The 17,607-nt window shown below is 38.6% G+C and overlaps 1 protein-coding gene across 1 annotated transcript; it reads left to right on the top strand.

Annotated features, from left to right (window-relative positions):
• The first annotated feature begins 5,997 nt into the window (after positions 1-5,997).
• On the top strand, positions 5,998-15,795 carry RBX1 (ring-box 1). The gene is made up of 5 exons (XM_075182789.1): positions 5,998-6,118; positions 8,759-8,837; positions 11,216-11,286; positions 14,368-14,453; positions 15,527-15,795. The coding sequence occupies exons 1-5, from the start codon at positions 6,041-6,043 to the stop codon at positions 15,537-15,539; spliced, it is 327 nt and encodes a 108-aa protein (XP_075038890.1). The 5' UTR covers positions 5,998-6,040; the 3' UTR covers positions 15,540-15,795.
• The last annotated feature ends 1,812 nt before the right edge of the window (positions 15,796-17,607 follow it).

Below are 17,607 nucleotides of genomic sequence, written 5' to 3'. Positions count from 1 at the left end.
TAACATTTATTTACTAGGAATTACTGTAACTGTAACATGCGTGTATACTGTTATCAGGTAACCAGTGAACAGCTGCTAAAAGCTTAACTGTGACGCTATGCGTTCCATGCCTTGATTTCCTCAAAGGGGCAGTCCCTAATTTCACAAATAGAGAATGTCAAAGTGACGAGACCTGGGCGAGTGTTCAAAGCCACTCCTTTCTTATCATCTCTTAGTACAGCCCTTTTAAATGACACTAATTAAATTTCCGGGTTTAGAAACATTCAATCTGGAATCTTGGTTCCAAGTATTCAACCATTTTAAAAGCAGCACTGTCTCATAAATCAGAGTACTCTCGTTAGACACAATACATTGTGTCTGTAAATCATTCAACATTTTCTCAACAAAATCTCTCTCCCGTGACCAAATATTCACACATATTTCTAGATTCTGTGATTTTCGTGTTCAAAGTAAAAATATATTCACTTAAGTCTCGCTTACAGACGACATTTTATCTCGTAACATTTCTTTAAAGGCATAACAAACCCTCCTGATTTCTGAGAACATTCATCAGCGCCATTTTAACACAGATAAAAACAGCATGTAAGCTCACTCCCACAATTCTCAACTTCATTAAAGAGAAAGCTATATTTCTGAACTTCAGAAACAAAATTATTTTGTTCAAATACAGAAACGGCTTGTTGGATCCCAGCCAGCTTTGTTCTGACACTAGTACTTATAGTGATAATGTACATTATTTACAATCTTGTCCGTGCAATCGGACCAAACATTTTAAAACTTCTTTTGTATCTTTTTAAAAGCTTATCATTAAGCAATGAATGTACAACTTTTTCAACCTTGAAACATGTCTCTTGTAAAAAACGGACAAGACAGACAAACATTGTGATTTAAAGTAAATCAAACATCTCCCTTATAGAGCACTAAGACAGAGAACAAACAATGTGAATTATCACGGATCTCTCTCACACGCAGTAAGACGGAGACAAAACTCACATACAGAGAAAGAAAACTTAACTGACATCTTCCAGCCTACTGCTGTGGAACTACAAGTCCCAGCATTACACTAAATACAAGTTAGCTTCAACATGTTATCATCAATCAGCACTCCGGACACATTTTTTTAATTTTACATACATTGTCAAAAAACAAAAAACAGTGTGCTTCTTATCTCAACACACTGAAATCATTTACACAGAATAAGGGAGGGGCACATTTCACTTATTCAGCTGCACAGGATCAAACATACATTTATAATATACAACCTACTTGATTCATTATTCAGCTTCCGATGCATTTAGCATATCCACATATATTTCGACTTTTCAGATCTCTTAACTTTCCTGTGCCACCTCAAACAATCTCTTGGGGTTTGATCTCAATACCCCTTTGTTCTTGTCACATTACCACTTGCAACACCTTTGTTTCTCCATCCACACATATCTTTGGCTATCCCCGCTTTCTTGAAAAATTCCCTGCAGACCTTCTACTCCCCCATTTCCTTTAGTCTTTGTGCATCATATCTATGAGGGAGCTGCTGTCATTTGTTTACTATCTATATTACTCGTATTGACAGTATTCTGTTGAGTCCAAATCGGGACTCTTATCTAGTTTCTGTGGGTTGTCCTTCCACTGGACGTCCCGTTCTGTGGACTCCTTGTACTGGATGTCCGTGCTAAATAGCTTCTTTGACAGTATCTGGGACGAAGGTCTTTTGGAAATCTCTCTTACACAATTTGGGCAGATTACAGAATCTCCCTTCTTTGATATACCTCTGGGGATGGTGTCTAAAATGTTCACTCAATGTTCAAAACAATAACTCTCTAAATCCCTCTATTCCATTACATGCTTCTTTGATCAATGTCTTATGTGACTTTTATGCTTTATACATCATACATAGGTACAAACACATGCACTCAAAATTCAATCATCTTTCAAAAATCTAATCAACAATACAATTACAGTAAACAAATTGGGTTAATACTGTATTATATTAATCAGATGATACTTGAGACTCACAAATTCGCGTGTCAGGTGCCTCAGACAGACATGAGGTGACCCAGACTAGGAAGACCAACGAGTAGAAATCTACTGACCGCGGATGTTGGGGTTCAATGTGCTGGGAAACCTCCGTTGTCTGTCTTGTAGCCTGCTGGACAGCGAATCTCTGTGGCGACCTCCAAGTTGTTAAATCTAAAATTCTGACCCAAGTCAGCCTGTGGTGTCAAGTATATCTGGAAGCGCTTCAATCAGCTGGAGAGAATTGACACAGACCAAGTTCTGTATGCAAGGAATATTCTCTAGTTTATTGATACAAAGATACAGGTTTTTATAGGCTACTGAATAAATGAATCCTACGTCATATGCATACAATAGTTTATACCACTAGTTTATGAGAAGCGCTACTGATTAACTTTCTCACGTATTCTTGAGGTGTTTACTTTTCTCCCCCTTCTAAGGACAGATGAGCCTATTATTTCTTATCTCAAGGGGAGTTGGAGACAGCGTCGGACTGGCCCACCGGGATACCGGAAAAATCACCGGTAGGCCCCGACGCTTTAAGGCCACGCCCCCTTTTTGAAGAGGGAGGAGCCAGCAGCTGGCGACTTACTTCCCTTATTCCATTCAGGAGTCACATGGGACGCGCACCATGTGATAGGTGCCGTCCCATGTGTGCAATGCAGGAAGCGCGACAAGGTAAGTGTTTGTGTGTTTGTTTAATGTGTATTTAATCTCCTGAGGAGATGATCCAGACAGGAATCTCGGCCATCGATGGCATGAATAGTATCGCTGGTGGCCAGAAAATCCCCATCTTCTCTGCAGGTCTCCGCTATAATTATATTGCAGCACAGATCTGTCGCCAGGCAGAACTTGTAAAAAGATAACATGGTTTACTGAATAAAGTATAATGCAGAAGAATTGTTCATGTGAAAACGAATCAAATTCTCTGTATGTCCAACATTTTATAGAGTATGGGTTACCTAGCATCTTTGTATAGCCTAAACTTTCCATCCATCAGAGTCTAGCCAATAGGGAACATTTGTACATTTATGGTGGTGTTGCTTACTGCACTAAAGTTCATTTTTATGGTGAACTCTATCTGAACCAGTATCAAAAGGTTGTGTCCTATTGTTATAAGTGGACATACATTCTCTTCCTTATGAGAACTCACCATGTGAAATCCCCCATCACTGGGTCACTATTTAAGTAACAGCAGATTTGTGTGCACACCCACAACATTGTACCTATAATTCTTCTAAATGTCTCAATGGTTGAATAAAATACAATGGCAGTATTTTTGTAATCCAGCTAAATAGAACAAATAACAGTAAACGATGAAAATCTGGCCATTTCTTGCAGATAAGGAATTGAAAACTGTCATGGTAATGTGTGTGTGTGTGTGTGTGTGTGTGTGTGCAATGGGGCTTGTTGCAATGTAATGGGGGTGAGGACAGGGAAGGTTGGTTAAAGTGAAACGGGGTGAGCAGGGGGTGCTTATAAACAAAATGAGATGAGAGCAGGGGGGCTTATTATAAGTGAAATGGGGGTGGGGGTAGGGGGGCTTGTGGTAATGTAATGTGGGTGTGAGGTAGGTGGTGGCTAATGGGTACTATTTTATTTGTGGGGTGATGGAGGGGCAATTTAATTTAATAGCAGGGCCTATTAATTTAGGATGAGGTGGCGGGACCTTTAATTTAATGCTGGGGTGGTTTAGGACTATTAATTGAATATGGGGCTGAGTTTGGGCAGGAGGGCTATTTATTAAATGTGAATTATTTAATGCCAGGGATGGTTGTGTGAAATGGTTATATTTATTAAACTTAAATGCTATTTATTGCTAGGCCTGTTTGGCGTTAGGGAAATAGGTTCACTTATTAAATCCAGATACTATGAATTTAATGTCGGGTCTGGTTGGAGGGAAATAGATCTATTTATCAAAGTGAATACTATTATTTTAATGTTTGGGCTGTAGGGAGGCCTAATTATTAAACGTGTGTACTGTTTATTTAATGCTAAGGGCTGATTGGAATTTTCTAAATGTACCCATTTTTTTTCCAGATAGGATTCCCAACATTCCCGGATCCAGTCAAGCAGCAACTGAGCTAAAGACACCAGCAGCCACTGGTCGGAAAAGCGACAAGAACAGGACACACATACTCAGGTACATACAGCAGGCGCACACACTCACGTTGGATGCACACATACTGGGCTCCAACTACCATTTATTTGGCCCCACCTACATGAGGCCACTTTCAGATTTTTTTCAAGGGCCACTTTAAGTTCATAATCTGCCCCTGCCCTTTTCTATGTCGGTGGGGCCCACCTGAGTCAAAAATTTGCAAAGTGCAAGTCACCTGCACCTTTAAGAGTCGCACTTGTCATGACGTTGGACCGTGCCCAGTCGACCACAGAGTGGAGATGAAGCAGAGGTAAGTCACGTTTATTTTATTTTATTGTAATTTTTTTATTTGCTTTTTTTTTTTTAACTTGACAATGTTCCCTATTTACCTGGGGGTGGGTAGCATGTTCTTTGTATAATATGGATTGGGGGCAGTACTCTGTGAAATAATTTGAATTGTGTCATAAATTGAACTATGTGGTATAAATTGAACTGGGGCACTACTGTGTGGCATAATATGAACATTTATTTGTTCCATTATTATTACTAATAGACAATATATATATATATATATATATATATATATATATATATATATATATGCGCACAACTGGACTAGACTATATTTTAGCCAACCGCTAAACGTAGTGAACGCTGCAAGAACAGGTAGGAGAGAGCAGGACAGTCTGCCAACTGTTCTGAATCTAGTGTAGCAAGACTTTGTCCTGATCTAAGGAGCGGGCCTAGACTATGCACTGTTTATATACACTACATTTCTTGATATACTACATTATGTTAGCTGTGTCTGTCATGAGCTGACCACTCCGCCTCTAGTGTCTGGTCTCGCCTCTATAGCGATTGACCACACCCCCTATGGTGGGCCCCTACCATGGCAGTCCCCCGGTGGGCCCCTCATGCCCCAGTCCGACACTGGTTGGAGATATGCTATGTGCAACACCATGGATACAGCTCCCATACTACCAGCTGGATATGAAGCTCATTATTGTTTTCATAACTGGTTACATTCTTCAGGTGTTCTCTATTAGTTCAACTTCAAGGCCATAGGCTCACATATTGCAAAACTGCAAGTTAACAGAAAAATGAATAATCTCTTCTAGCAAATAATATTTCTATACAAGTTACAATAAAATGGCTGAACAAAGGCCTTATGAGGCCTTAACAAAAAATCATATTTAACAGTTGCTATAGGCAACATATCCATTTTTTCAAACCCGCAGTTTAGTAAATTTATCCCCTCTAATGTCTAACTTGGTGGAAATTTAAAGTAATCCAAACTAGAGGAATAGAAGTGTTACATAGTTCCAATTTGTTGTCTTTGAAGGTAGCAAAGAATGAAATCACCCAAGATAACTTTACGTATTGTCTCATCATGCAATTACATTACAGATAAAATACCTTTAATTGTTAAATCTAAATATAAAGCTTAAAATCAGATCCAAAGAACTGTATCCAGGACAAGTGGTACTTACTGTGCATTTATCAATATTAATGGCATCATTAATGACTATTCTGCCCGTGTAAAGCGGTAAATTCTCAACTACATTTCATGACATTCGTGACATTTCATGTGATATGATGTGATTTGCATAACTGTATAACCCCAAAAGAAAATATAACTGTTGTAAACTATGATTCCGTTTTTGTTTATCTTTTATTTCAATAAAACAGACGTCTCAACATTTTATAATAATAATATACAGATATTATTTGTGAATGTGTTTTTTTTGTTGTTGTTGTTGTTCATTTGATTATGACAGACATCTACTTCCTTGTTATCAGTATTTGACCCATAGACAGTAGCGAACGCTTCTAGTAAGCGCCTTTAAGAAAGTCACATGACATTGACGACAATGCGTGAGTAGTGCATGCGCGATAAAGAACCGGAATGTGTTATCATTCAAAATGGCTGCTGCTATGGATGTAGATACTCCGAGTGGGACCAACAACAGCGTCGGTAAGAAGCGGTTCGAGGTGAAGAAGGTAGGTTATCTCTTCTTGGTAGTACTGTGATAAATTGGTCCAGTTTTTTTTCCGGTCTAGATTATTTTCCACTGTTAGAGAATGTTGTTACTGGCTATTGATTGCATGCTCCTGCATGTAGCGTGACTGACAGCTTAGTTTACAAAACCAATCCTCGTCGGGACATTCGAGGTAGCTGAGGCAATGGCGTTCACATCAATTATCTCAAAGCATAGCGCAGAGTCTCGGGTCACCTATGGTGATCATTATCAGTGCATATCTGGTAGGCGAAATCGTTGGATTTTTTTTATCCTGTGACGAGCGTTATGAATGTGTCCTTGTTTTATACAATATTTTGGAGCATAGCAGCTTTGTAAAAATGCACAAACAATGGATGTTTAGGGCGTGGGTTACTTGTCTGTATGGGTTTTTGTTTAAAATTAAACCTAAATATGAATATGTAAGGTACATGAAATGTTAAAAATTCTCAGTACTTGTTCATCTATTCTAGATAATCGAATATGACTTATTTTTGTAGACTGCTCTGTATATTAGAAATTGTAATGATTTAAGTGTGTTGATTTAATGTAGGTTCTTGTGATCTTCTCACACAGATTTTTCTTATTTACAGTGTTCAATATAGTATATACAAAATCTAGCTTAGAATATACTTTTTCATTAGATTCATCTGCTGCTGGTAGATGATATAGGGGTACATTTATCATTATTCACATAAAGTGAAAAGTAGTTTTCAATCCTTATCGCAATGATAAGAATTGAACTACTTCTCACATTTATGTACAGCCGTGCAGAGAAACAGCAGTTCCGAAAAACTGCTGTTTCAGTGATAAAAAAAAAAACATACTTACCTGCCTCTTCGGAAGCGCTGTCTCCGGGTCTTCTCCTCACTCTTCAAGTGCGCATGTCCAGTACACAGATCCCCTCTCTGTCTCTGCAACTATCGTTACAGAGAGAGAGCTGTGAGTGACAGGGAGGGATCATGTGATCCCTCCACACATGCGCTGTCCAGCTCTGCTCTCCGGAGCAGAGCTGACAGCATTAGATTTCCTCATGTACGCCAGCTTCAGCTATTTTCACGGTAAGTGCACGATAGTGCAATACCGTCATTTGTTAAATGTGCCCCATAGTACAGCTGCTTCTACATACATGTGCCCTGTATTTTAAGATAATTAAACCTAAAACACATGCTGTCTTAAATAAAGATATACTACAGTAGTAACATTATATGCTTTGCCAAAACTAGAGAGATTACACACATTTGCATTTGTAAACTAGGATTTATATTTTAGGCTGGAACTATTTGACTGCAATGTCCTTCAATGTACTGATAGGGAAGCCTTTCTTCCCTAGATTTACAACTTTGTTAAATATTCCCAATTGTAAAGCGCTACGGAATTTGCTGGCGCTATATAAATAAATGTTGATGATGTTGATGAATATCTTCAGGTCTGGTAGGCTCCTGAAATTTTCCTGTATGTATACTTGTGAATGCTGTTAGTAGATCATTTATTTATATAGCGCCACTAATTCTGCAGAGCTGTACAGAGAACTCATTCCCTGCCCCATTGGAGCTTGCAGTCTAAATTTGCCAATGTATATTTTAGGTTAATAATACTTCAAGGTAGGTTTGATGAGCCAGTGCATTTTAAAAAACACAAAGTGCAGCTAGATATCTTGGAGTGACAATCAAAATAATGTTTCATTTTGGTTTTAAGTAGCTGTTCTGTACATTAACAAGATATACTAGGATAGTACCAACTTTTGTCACTATTTCATTCATGGCTTCCCTCCAAAGAGAGTCATGACACATGATAAAAAAAACTCTTCACACAGACAAAGCTTAAAGATGTGAATCATCTGCAAAGTGTTAAGGCTGGGGGAGCAGAATCTCAATATCAGAGTCCAGTCTAGGCTCCTATCAAAATGCTACAGGAAAAATTATTTAAGATTATGAGTATTGTTCCCAGGCATGTGAGTCTTGTCTTAATATCCTAATCTCATTATCTTCCTCTGGTGTGATGTCTACAAGCCCCTCTCTGGAACTAAAGGGGAGAGGCCGTTGAGAGAGACTTAATGTTGGAGCTGTCATTACCACATAAAATATGTATTTAGTGTCATGAAATGTTTAGATGACTGAATGTTTAAAAAAAAAAAAAAAAAAAAAAGGGGCCATCTTTCTTCGAATATTACTAGATTTATAGTGACTGTTATTGGCCTGAAGCCATGTCCCACATTTTTAAAAACAAACCAACCCTGAAATCTACAATTCCCAGATGTTGTTTAGCAGGTCAGCTAGCATGTTGCGTTAACCGTGTGTATTGTAGTAGTGTGCTAATTTGCTAGGTCAAAATAACACTGTCATTCAAATATTTGATCCAAGGAAGTGGTGCATTCATTGGCTCAAACAGAAATGACTCCTCAGAGGCAAGCAGTGATACATTTTTTTTAAAAATGTATTTGTTTAATGGTGGTGTTCTGCTCTGTATTAGAATTAAAGACCATTGTTCACAAACAAACTACAACTTTATCACATTTCAAAGAGCCTTATTTAGTTGGCCACTGAACTTTTCACAGTGTTTTGGCCAAGGTAAACATTTCTTAAATGCTTGATACTAACTATGTTTTATGTTCTTTACACAGTGGAATGCAGTTGCTCTCTGGGCCTGGGATATTGTGGTTGATAATTGTGCTATCTGCAGAAACCACATCATGGACTTGTGTAAGTCTAGAACCAACATACCCCCCCCCCCCCCCTCCCCATACACACACATCATGGATGCCTTTAAAATTGCCTGTTTATCTGCCTTTAACAGATATCTCCAATTACTGAAAATGTGTTAGCAAGGGATTATTCCCTGAAAATGTATATAGAGCTAAATTATTTTTGTTTCATAACTCTGAAAAGCTTACTCGGGCTAAGCAGGAGATCACTGGCACCATATCTGACTGTTCCTGGGGAATAATTGTAGGTAACAAAAGTGTAAACAGACAAAACTTTCAGTAACCATCTTTTGGTAGTTAACTAGGTGGTAGTTCATGAGTGTTTAGAACTCTCATTCGGGAATGGAAAGTGCTAGTAAACATAATGTTTACTATTTAGTTTTGTGTGCTAAATTATTTGCTCTTTATTTTGCAATAAATATTAACATTTCCAATCCCCAGAAAACTTTGGTAGCCAGGTGGCATTAAGAAGCAGCTGGGTGGGGGCGGTTGTAATAATACTTTGCAAAAATAATTAAAAATGTTGAAGGTTATGGTCTAACACATTGCTGGCTGTAGTGCTCATGTGTTTGTGTATGTGTGTACATATTAAATAACACACCCACTATATGGACAAAAGTATTTGCACACACCTGTTAAATATTGAATTGAGGTGTTTCAATCAGACCCGTTGCCAGAAGTGTGTAATATCAAGCACCTAGCCACGCAGTCTCCATTTGCAAACATTTGTGATACAAAATGGGTCGTTCTGAAGAGCTCAGTGACTGACTTCAAGCATGGTACTTTTATAGGATGCCACCTTTGCAATAAGACTGTTCATGAAATTTCATCCCTGCTGGATATTCTACAGTCAACTGTAAGTGATATTATTAGGAAGTGGAAGCATTTAGGAACTACAGCAACTTGGACACGAAATGCAACACCACACAAAATTAGAGTGGGTCAATGACTGCTAAGGCACATGGTGCGTTAAAGTCACCAACGCTCTGCTGATTCCACAGCTGAAGAGTTCAGAACTTCCACTGACATTAATGTAAGCACAAAAACTATGCAGCAGGAGCTTAATGGAATGGGTTTCCATGACCAATGAGCTGCATACAAGCCCTGCATCACCAAGACCAATGCCAAGCATTGGATGGAGTGGTGTAAAGCACACAGACACTGCACTTTGGAGCAATGGAAACATGTTCTGTGTAGTGACGAATTACACTTCTCTATTTGGCAGAGAGATGGGCGAGTCTGGGTTTGGCGGATGCCAAGAGAACGTTGCCTGCCTTACTGCATTATGCCAACTGTGAAGTTTGGTGGGGGAGGGATGGCCCTGTTTTTCAGGGTTTGGGCTAGGCCCCTCATTTCCAGTGTGGGCAACAGTTTGAGGGAAGGACCTTTCTATTCCAACATGACTGCCCCAGTGCACAAAGCAAGGACTACAAAGACATGGTTTGATGAATTTCGCTTTGAAAAAACTTGACTGGCCTGCACAGAGCCCTGACCTCAATCCCATGGAACACCTTTGGGATGTACTGGAACATAGATTGAGAGCCACACCTTCTCACCCAACATCAGTGCCTGACCTCAATGCTCTACAGAATGAATGGGCACAGATTACCACAGAAACACTCCAAGCTTTTCAAGAATATTGGCTGTTCTAGCTGCAAAATGGGGACCAACTCCATATTAAAGTATATATTAGACTATAATGTCATTACAGACCCTGTTGGGGTAATGGTCAAGCGACCAAAAACTTTTGTCCATATAGTGTGTATGTATATGTGTGTGTGTGTGTGTGTGTATATATATATATATATATATATATATATCTCCACCCACTAATTCCACAAAGCTGTACAGAGAACTCTCACATCAGTCCCTTACCCATTGGAGCTTGCAGTCTAAATTCCTTAACGTGCACACAGATTAGGATCAATTTGGTAGCAGCCAAATAGCCTACTAGTATGTCTTGTTTTTTTGGCGTGTGGGAGGAAACCCACGCAGTCACAGAGAGAACATATGAAAATAAACTCCACACAGATAAGTTTGGGAATCGAACTTGTGAATCCAGTGCTGTGAAGCAGAGGTGCTAACCACTAAGTTTTGTGGGTAACTTGGATTGCTTACTGATCAGTCAATTAAGCTGTTGTTTTAATTCCCATACCTTTAATTCATTGATGATGCCTTAAACAGAAATTTAGTCTGTTGTTACTCCATCACCTAGGGGACACCTGAACTTTCATATGATTATTCAAAGTATTTCTCAGTGAACAAAGGTGTAAAAATGTGTGTCGCTAATGATGTGCCTCTCCACCCCCTACTCCCCCTCCCCCCTGTTTTTTTTTTTTTTTTGTTTTTTTTTTCCACTATCCCCCTCCTCCTCAGGTATAGAATGTCAGGCTAATCAAGCATCCGCAACTTCAGAGGAATGTACTGTGGCATGGGGAGTGTGTAATGTAAGTACCTCAACTGTACTCTAAGGCAATGAGTCTAAATATTCTGACTCTTTCATGGTTACTGGAAAGTCATCATCAGCATTTATATAGCGCCAGCAGATTCCGTAGCGCTTTACAACTGGGGAAAAAACAGTTCTAAAACAATACTGGGTAATGCATACTGACAGAGGTAAGCGAGCCATGCTCGCAAGCTTACAATCTATGGGAAAATGGTTTGATACACAAGTGTAAGTGCTACATCATATTGAATATTTGTCCAGCTAGAATGCAAAGGTTACAAAGTATTTAGTGGGCTGTCACACAACTGTTAGTCAGATGGTTAGTATGGGCTAGTTATCCCCTACTTTTGCTGTATATGGGTGCGCAATCACATGACTACAGAGGTGCAGCTTAAATAGATATTACTATATTAAAAAAAAAAAGTGTTGGTGGCGTTGGTCTGCTTTGCATATAGCAATGTAAGACACAAAATGTCCCATACCTACCACCTATAGCACTATGGCTCACCCCACAAGCTTTCTGCCCACCAACAAAATGGCCTCATACCCACCAGTATCTTTTATTTTATTTTTATTTTTATTTTTTTCCTCCCATACGATTTGCTGGTGCAATACAGAAGTCTCCCAATGATCAAGTCATTCTTCGTTTAAGGAAGCGTCTCGTCTACAATGTTCTACATTGTAGATGCGGCGCTTACTTAAATGAACACCTTAATGGCAAAAATTGTCTGTCGCAGTTTAAGATGACGTCGTTTTTACACAGCGGCATGTTCATTGGCCGCAATTTTTTGCAAGAGGTATACCATGCATTCGATGTGACCTCAAGGTAGGAAACCTGAAAATCGGAGTTCACATATCGTGGAAAGTGCTGTCGGAATTTGGGGAGTCGCTGAAGTGACTACCACCGTGTAAAGATATGGCAAAGAAAAAACAGAAGGGATCTAGTGCAGTATTTTTAAACCCATATCTGTTAAATATAATTCAAAATACACTCGCAAAAAAATTCAACAATGCTAGTACTAGGTACGTATACCAGAGGAACTGAGATTCAGACGTGATGCATGCTGAAAGCAAAAACCGCGACTATCGCCTAAACAAGAGTTGGGCATTATTCTGTAACAGGAGATCCACACCCTGTGTACCTATGAGTAGCAAAAAATGGAAGGATGCAAATCCAATAAGGGTATGCAATTTTTTTTTTATCGTAGCACATGTTTTCTTTAGCTAGTCAGTGTGCAAGCTGATTGAGTCTACAATATTGTCTCTAGATCAGAAACCCAGACTGCAAGTGAGAAGATGGTGGAGAAAATTATGTATTGAATGTAATTGTAGTGAACAGCAACAGCCCCCTCCCTTCATATGGTGGAAATGTTAATGTGGATGAAGGTTGCATTAGCTCAGGGGTGGGCAAACCTGTCCTCAAGGGCCATATCCAGTTCATGTTTTTAGGATTTCTTTAATCATGTACAGCTGAGTTAATCTATTTGGCTGGGTCAGTAATTATCCCACCTGTTTCTACAGACAGAAATCCTAAAAACATGAACTGGATATGGCCCTTGAGGACAGGTTTGCCCACCCCTGCATTAGCTGAAACTTTTGTTACTGAGGATGATTACAGCAGCTGAGGCCTAGTAGGTCAAGCTCAGTAATTAATATCACCTCTCGGCTAGATTGATTTCCCTACAAATTGTTCTTCCTCTGCTGAGCCACTCTGTCAGCCTCTACATTGGTCATCTGTTTGTTTTTGTTTTTTACAGAATCAAATATAAAATTCTTATACGAAGATACAAAGCAATCGGCAAAACTGCACCTACATACATCTCGCTTGTCTCAAAATATCTACCCACCCATCGGCTCCCTTACCCACTTTGTGAAATTCCCTCCTTCACTGTGATGTGTATAGGTTATTCCTGTACAATTGTTCCTGCCATATTTATTTCCCTCCTGTATATTACTGAACCAAAATATATACAGCTGACAAACCTGGTTTGCTCAGTTGTCTGTCTCAAAAAAAGAATATTGCTTCTTTTTAGGGTATATTCCATGCCAACATGTCTGAGAAACTTTATTGGTAGAGCCATATATGTGTAATCAATGGCACACAGTACATGCGGGGGGGGGGAAAGGTGGAAGAAAAGAGAATTGAATATATAGATAGCAGATAGATGAGCGGTAAGCCTTGACTTAATGTCCTATAACTTGGACTTTGCCTTGCAGTCTAATATGTTTAGTTATGGGTTTGCTTTAGTAGCCATTGCAAAAATTGGCCAGAAAAAGTATAGACTTTAGGAATATAAATCTTGTCCATGACGGTAAACTCTTTTGCTTTTAAGTTTGACTGAATTTTGTTTCGTTGTGCTCTGCATGGCCACATCTTTCATCTTTCCCATAGATTGTAAGTTTGTGAGCAGGGCTTTCTTACCTCTCTGTATGTATTACCAAGTATTCTATTAGTTTGTTCCAAATTGTAAAGTGCAACAGAATTTGCTGGCGCTATATAAATATTGATGTTAAATTATTATTATTATTAATATTTATTTATAAGGCGCCACAAGGCATCCGCAGCGCCGTACAGAGGCAAACAAAATTACAATACAATGGGAGACAGCACAGTACAGTAAACACAGCAACTCAGTAAGCTCAATGTACAGCTAGAGAGGGCGGGGAAGGGGGAGGGAGGATCCGCAAACGACGGGGCCCAAGAAGGAGGGTGCGGAAGACAGGGAGACCCCCAGGGGGGAGGAGGGAGCGAGAGTGGACGTGGGGTGGAGGACCCTCGAGGAGGAGGGCTAAGTAGCTGGAGAGCAGAGTTAGAAGTGGTGGAAACAGGAGGAGAGATGGCCCTGCTCAGGAGCGTACAATCTAAGTTTATCTGATTTACTTTGTGTGTGTGTGTGGTGCGTGTTCTGTTTTGTTTTTTTTTTTTGTTTTTTTTTTTACTAGGTTTTCAAATTATTGGACAGCAAAAAAAATGTATGGAAATGGGCTTAGTGACACTAATCTGTTCCCTTGTACATTTTAAGGCAGTATAGCTGTGGGGAATGATGCAACCATAAGTGAAGATATTTTTTCTTTCTTCTAGCATGCATTCCACTTCCATTGCATTTCTCGCTGGTTGAAGACTCGACAAGTTTGTCCATTGGATAATCGAGAGTGGGAATTTCAAAAGTACGTAATATAAAAAAAGCTTTTTTATTTTTTTTTTCTACCAGTGTAGCTCTTAACCTTTTCAAAACTGTGTGTTGGCTACCATCTACTGCCAAGAGATACAAGGGCTCTGCAAACGTTACTGATTTTTTTTTGTTTTTAACAACCTCCAAGGAGTCCTTTTTCAATTACATTGTTTCGGTTTAGTTTCTGGGTGCATATTAACCAATATTTTGTTGCATACTTCAAGTAGCTTCCAACACTATTTATTTTATTTTTTTATTGTCCAGTAGGCATAACAAACATACTTCAAAAAATGGTGACAATGCCTGATGTAAAATTGTCTCCATTTGTCTAGTAAGTCTGCTTTGGAGTAGCTAGGATTTGTTCATTAATTTTAGTTTAGCCATGTAGTACATGTTCTTAGAGTTCCTCTGTATTTACAAACAATAGATTTAATTTTTAAAAAGCACTCAATATGTACCACAAAACATCTATTGGTTCTGTACTACTGCATCTCAATGGTCCTCCAAGCACATACCATGGGGCAATCTCCCAGTCTGCATTCAGGAGCAACCTGTAGTGAATTAAAAGGTGCACTTGGCTGTACAAAGAAGTGGAAAATTATTTAGAAGGGGCTTTGTGACACTCTAAAACTTCATCTCCATAGTCCAAACTTCTACCACTTTCATCTTTCTCCTGCTTTGTTTAGTCTTGCGTATGGCTTACACAATGAGTGAAAGGAAGGTCAGGATTGTTTTTGGCAGTTTGGTGTAGAGAACAATGTTGGTTCCACAGCTGCCATTAAATTGTTTTGGTTTTTTTTTGTTTTGTTTTTTTTTTTTATCTAAAATTAACCAATTTTAAACATAAGCATGCATTTGGAAACTAAACATTTGAGGTATAAAGAGCAGATTTTATTTATATTATGGTGATTTTATTTTCCTCAAACATGCAAATTAATATATTCAAATTTGAAGTGGTATGTCTTTTTTTTTTTTTTTTTTTTTTTTTTTTTTTTCTTTGTAATTCAGTGGCGACATTCTTGTCTGATGGAAACACTAGTTTGAAATCTACTTTTTTCTGTTTTGTAGGTATGGTCATTAAAGGCTTTGACTTGGGCATGTGCATAAACTAATTTATGTTCAGAACCTGCTTCTTGAAGAGACCATCCAAGCACCTGCTTACCATATTGCTTTTTCTGTTTTATTCATATTGTTCCCATGTTTGTTTTTTAGTGGGGTTTTCTCCCCCCAATTCAAATAAAGACACAAAACTCAATCTAAATACACATACAACTTGAATATTTTTTTAAATGTCTTTTGCGTGAACATTTTAATTTGATAAAAGCCTGTTCCTTAAACTAACTCTCTCTGTTTTTAAGGTGCCCAAACCTTAGTAAGTCTTGTTTTTGAGGTAGGTGGGGATGGAACAACCTAGAAAATGAGATAATCTAATTGTTGCAGCAACTGAAGCCAAGTATGATCGTCTTGTGAGGCAATAAACGCATGAAAATAATGCAAACAAAACCGCACTTAATGTGGTGCCTTACTCTATGTACAGATAATTGGTATTTAGATACTGTCTTCACAACATAAGACAGTCAATATGTCATTACTGCTCTTTCTGTATTCAACAAGACAGTAACAATGGCAATCATGATTATCCACAGCATGATTTAACTGAACAAGAACACTAGAAAAAGGGGGTGGGGGGTAAATATCAAAGAAGCAATAAAAAAGAGAAGATTGAGTTAATTTTGAGATTCGGTCACAGGGGAGGGTAAGGGGGGGTACTGATTCTTTTATGGGAAGGTGTCTAGTCCTCCTAAAGCATAGAGCAGCAATGGGGAAATTGCCTAATGCTGGTAGATTTGTGTCAAGTGCACCAATTTATTGAAGTTCGTATATCAAACTTGTTACTTTGTCAGTGTTTATTAAATTGTGACACTCCAGGTGTTGTGAAACTACAAGTCCCAGCATACCCTTCCAGCAATAAGCTGCTATGTATTGGCAAAGCGTGCTGGGACTTGTAGTTTCACAACACCTGGAGTGTCACAGGTTAGCCAACACTGCTTTATGTAGTAGGAGCCTTCTCAAAATGGCTTAACGTTTGCCTTAGTACTTGCTTCACAACTGGAGGGCTTTTAAAGCTGCATTACCATTTGGGGATGTGGAAGAGCATTATAACTCGTATTCCATGATTAGCTTTGCAGCTCCTGATGAAAACCATGAAAAACCCTCTTTGGAGGGTGGGTATTAGGAGAACCTGTGAGAAACAGCATTTGCAGATATTGCAGCATGTTGGTTCTCACTGACCTTTCGGGATTATAGGTAGTATTCTTGGAGTTTAGTGGACTCTGCTTCTCAAAATATGTACAAGGAGTAATACTGGTACCCCAGGTGTATACATTCAAGCACTTAGGTGTGTCTTGTCAATGTTAACTTACATAAGAAAACTTCAGGATTGTACCTATACAAATGTCAAAAAAAATTGTAGCTAAAACCAGGTGAGGATGCTTACATTTTATAAGTGTGGACACAAAGGTGGAAGTAGACAACATTTATCTGTATTTAAGGACACTTTATTCAGAACAATAGACAATAATGTGGTGAAGAAAAAGTATTACCTAGATATCTGCATAACCAAAATTGATCTCATCTTTATGCAAGGCACAATAATAAACAGTGTGCTTAAATTAATAACCCAATTTACAGTACTTTTTTAAAACTTTTTATTTTCGCACTTTGTTTTTAATAAACAATGCAGACCATTTCTGATGGCACGGTACAGCATAAAACTGGTTCAGCCATATAACTTGTCAGGAGGGTGTTGAAGTCAGATAATTGGATAAAGTCATTTCAATTAATATCTAGCAAACTTGATCGTCTTTGTCTGAAAATTATGTGTAGAGCATGCTACGGCGTGGAGAAGCGTATACAGCCGCAACACGTGGCAACAGGGTTTACACGCATTCACACGAACATACATTTGTAAATAGTACACTAATTGTATTTGCAACATAGTTATTTATGTCAAAATGTAGCAATGTTTAAGGTTAATATTATAAGTTATATACATGTTGGTGAAATCAAAGGTTCAGGTTACAGGAAATGTCATGTTTAGTATCCTTTTAATCCCCTATTTATCCTCAATTCATTCGCCGAAGGGATCG

The sequence above is a fragment of the Mixophyes fleayi genome, chromosome 8, assembly GCF_038048845.1.
Source record: "Mixophyes fleayi isolate aMixFle1 chromosome 8, aMixFle1.hap1, whole genome shotgun sequence".
In the NCBI taxonomy this organism is placed as follows: Eukaryota; Metazoa; Chordata; class Amphibia; order Anura; family Limnodynastidae; genus Mixophyes; species Mixophyes fleayi.
This window is presented reverse-complemented; position numbering and strand designations above follow the sequence as displayed.

What these genes read in the sequence shown, in the direction of transcription:
- RBX1 (XM_075182789.1), top strand. Translation starts at nt 6,041, where the DNA reads ATGGCTGCTGCTATGGATGTAGATACTCCGAGTGGGACCAACAACAGC. An exon ending in AGCGGTTCGAGGTGAAGAAG is followed by an intron (nt 6,119 to 8,758) that starts GTAGGTTATCTC and finishes TTCTTTACACAG; the next exon opens with TGGAATGCAGTTGCTCTCTG. An exon ending in AAACCACATCATGGACTTGT is followed by an intron (nt 8,838 to 11,215) that starts GTAAGTCTAGAA and finishes CCTCCTCCTCAG; the next exon opens with GTATAGAATGTCAGGCTAAT.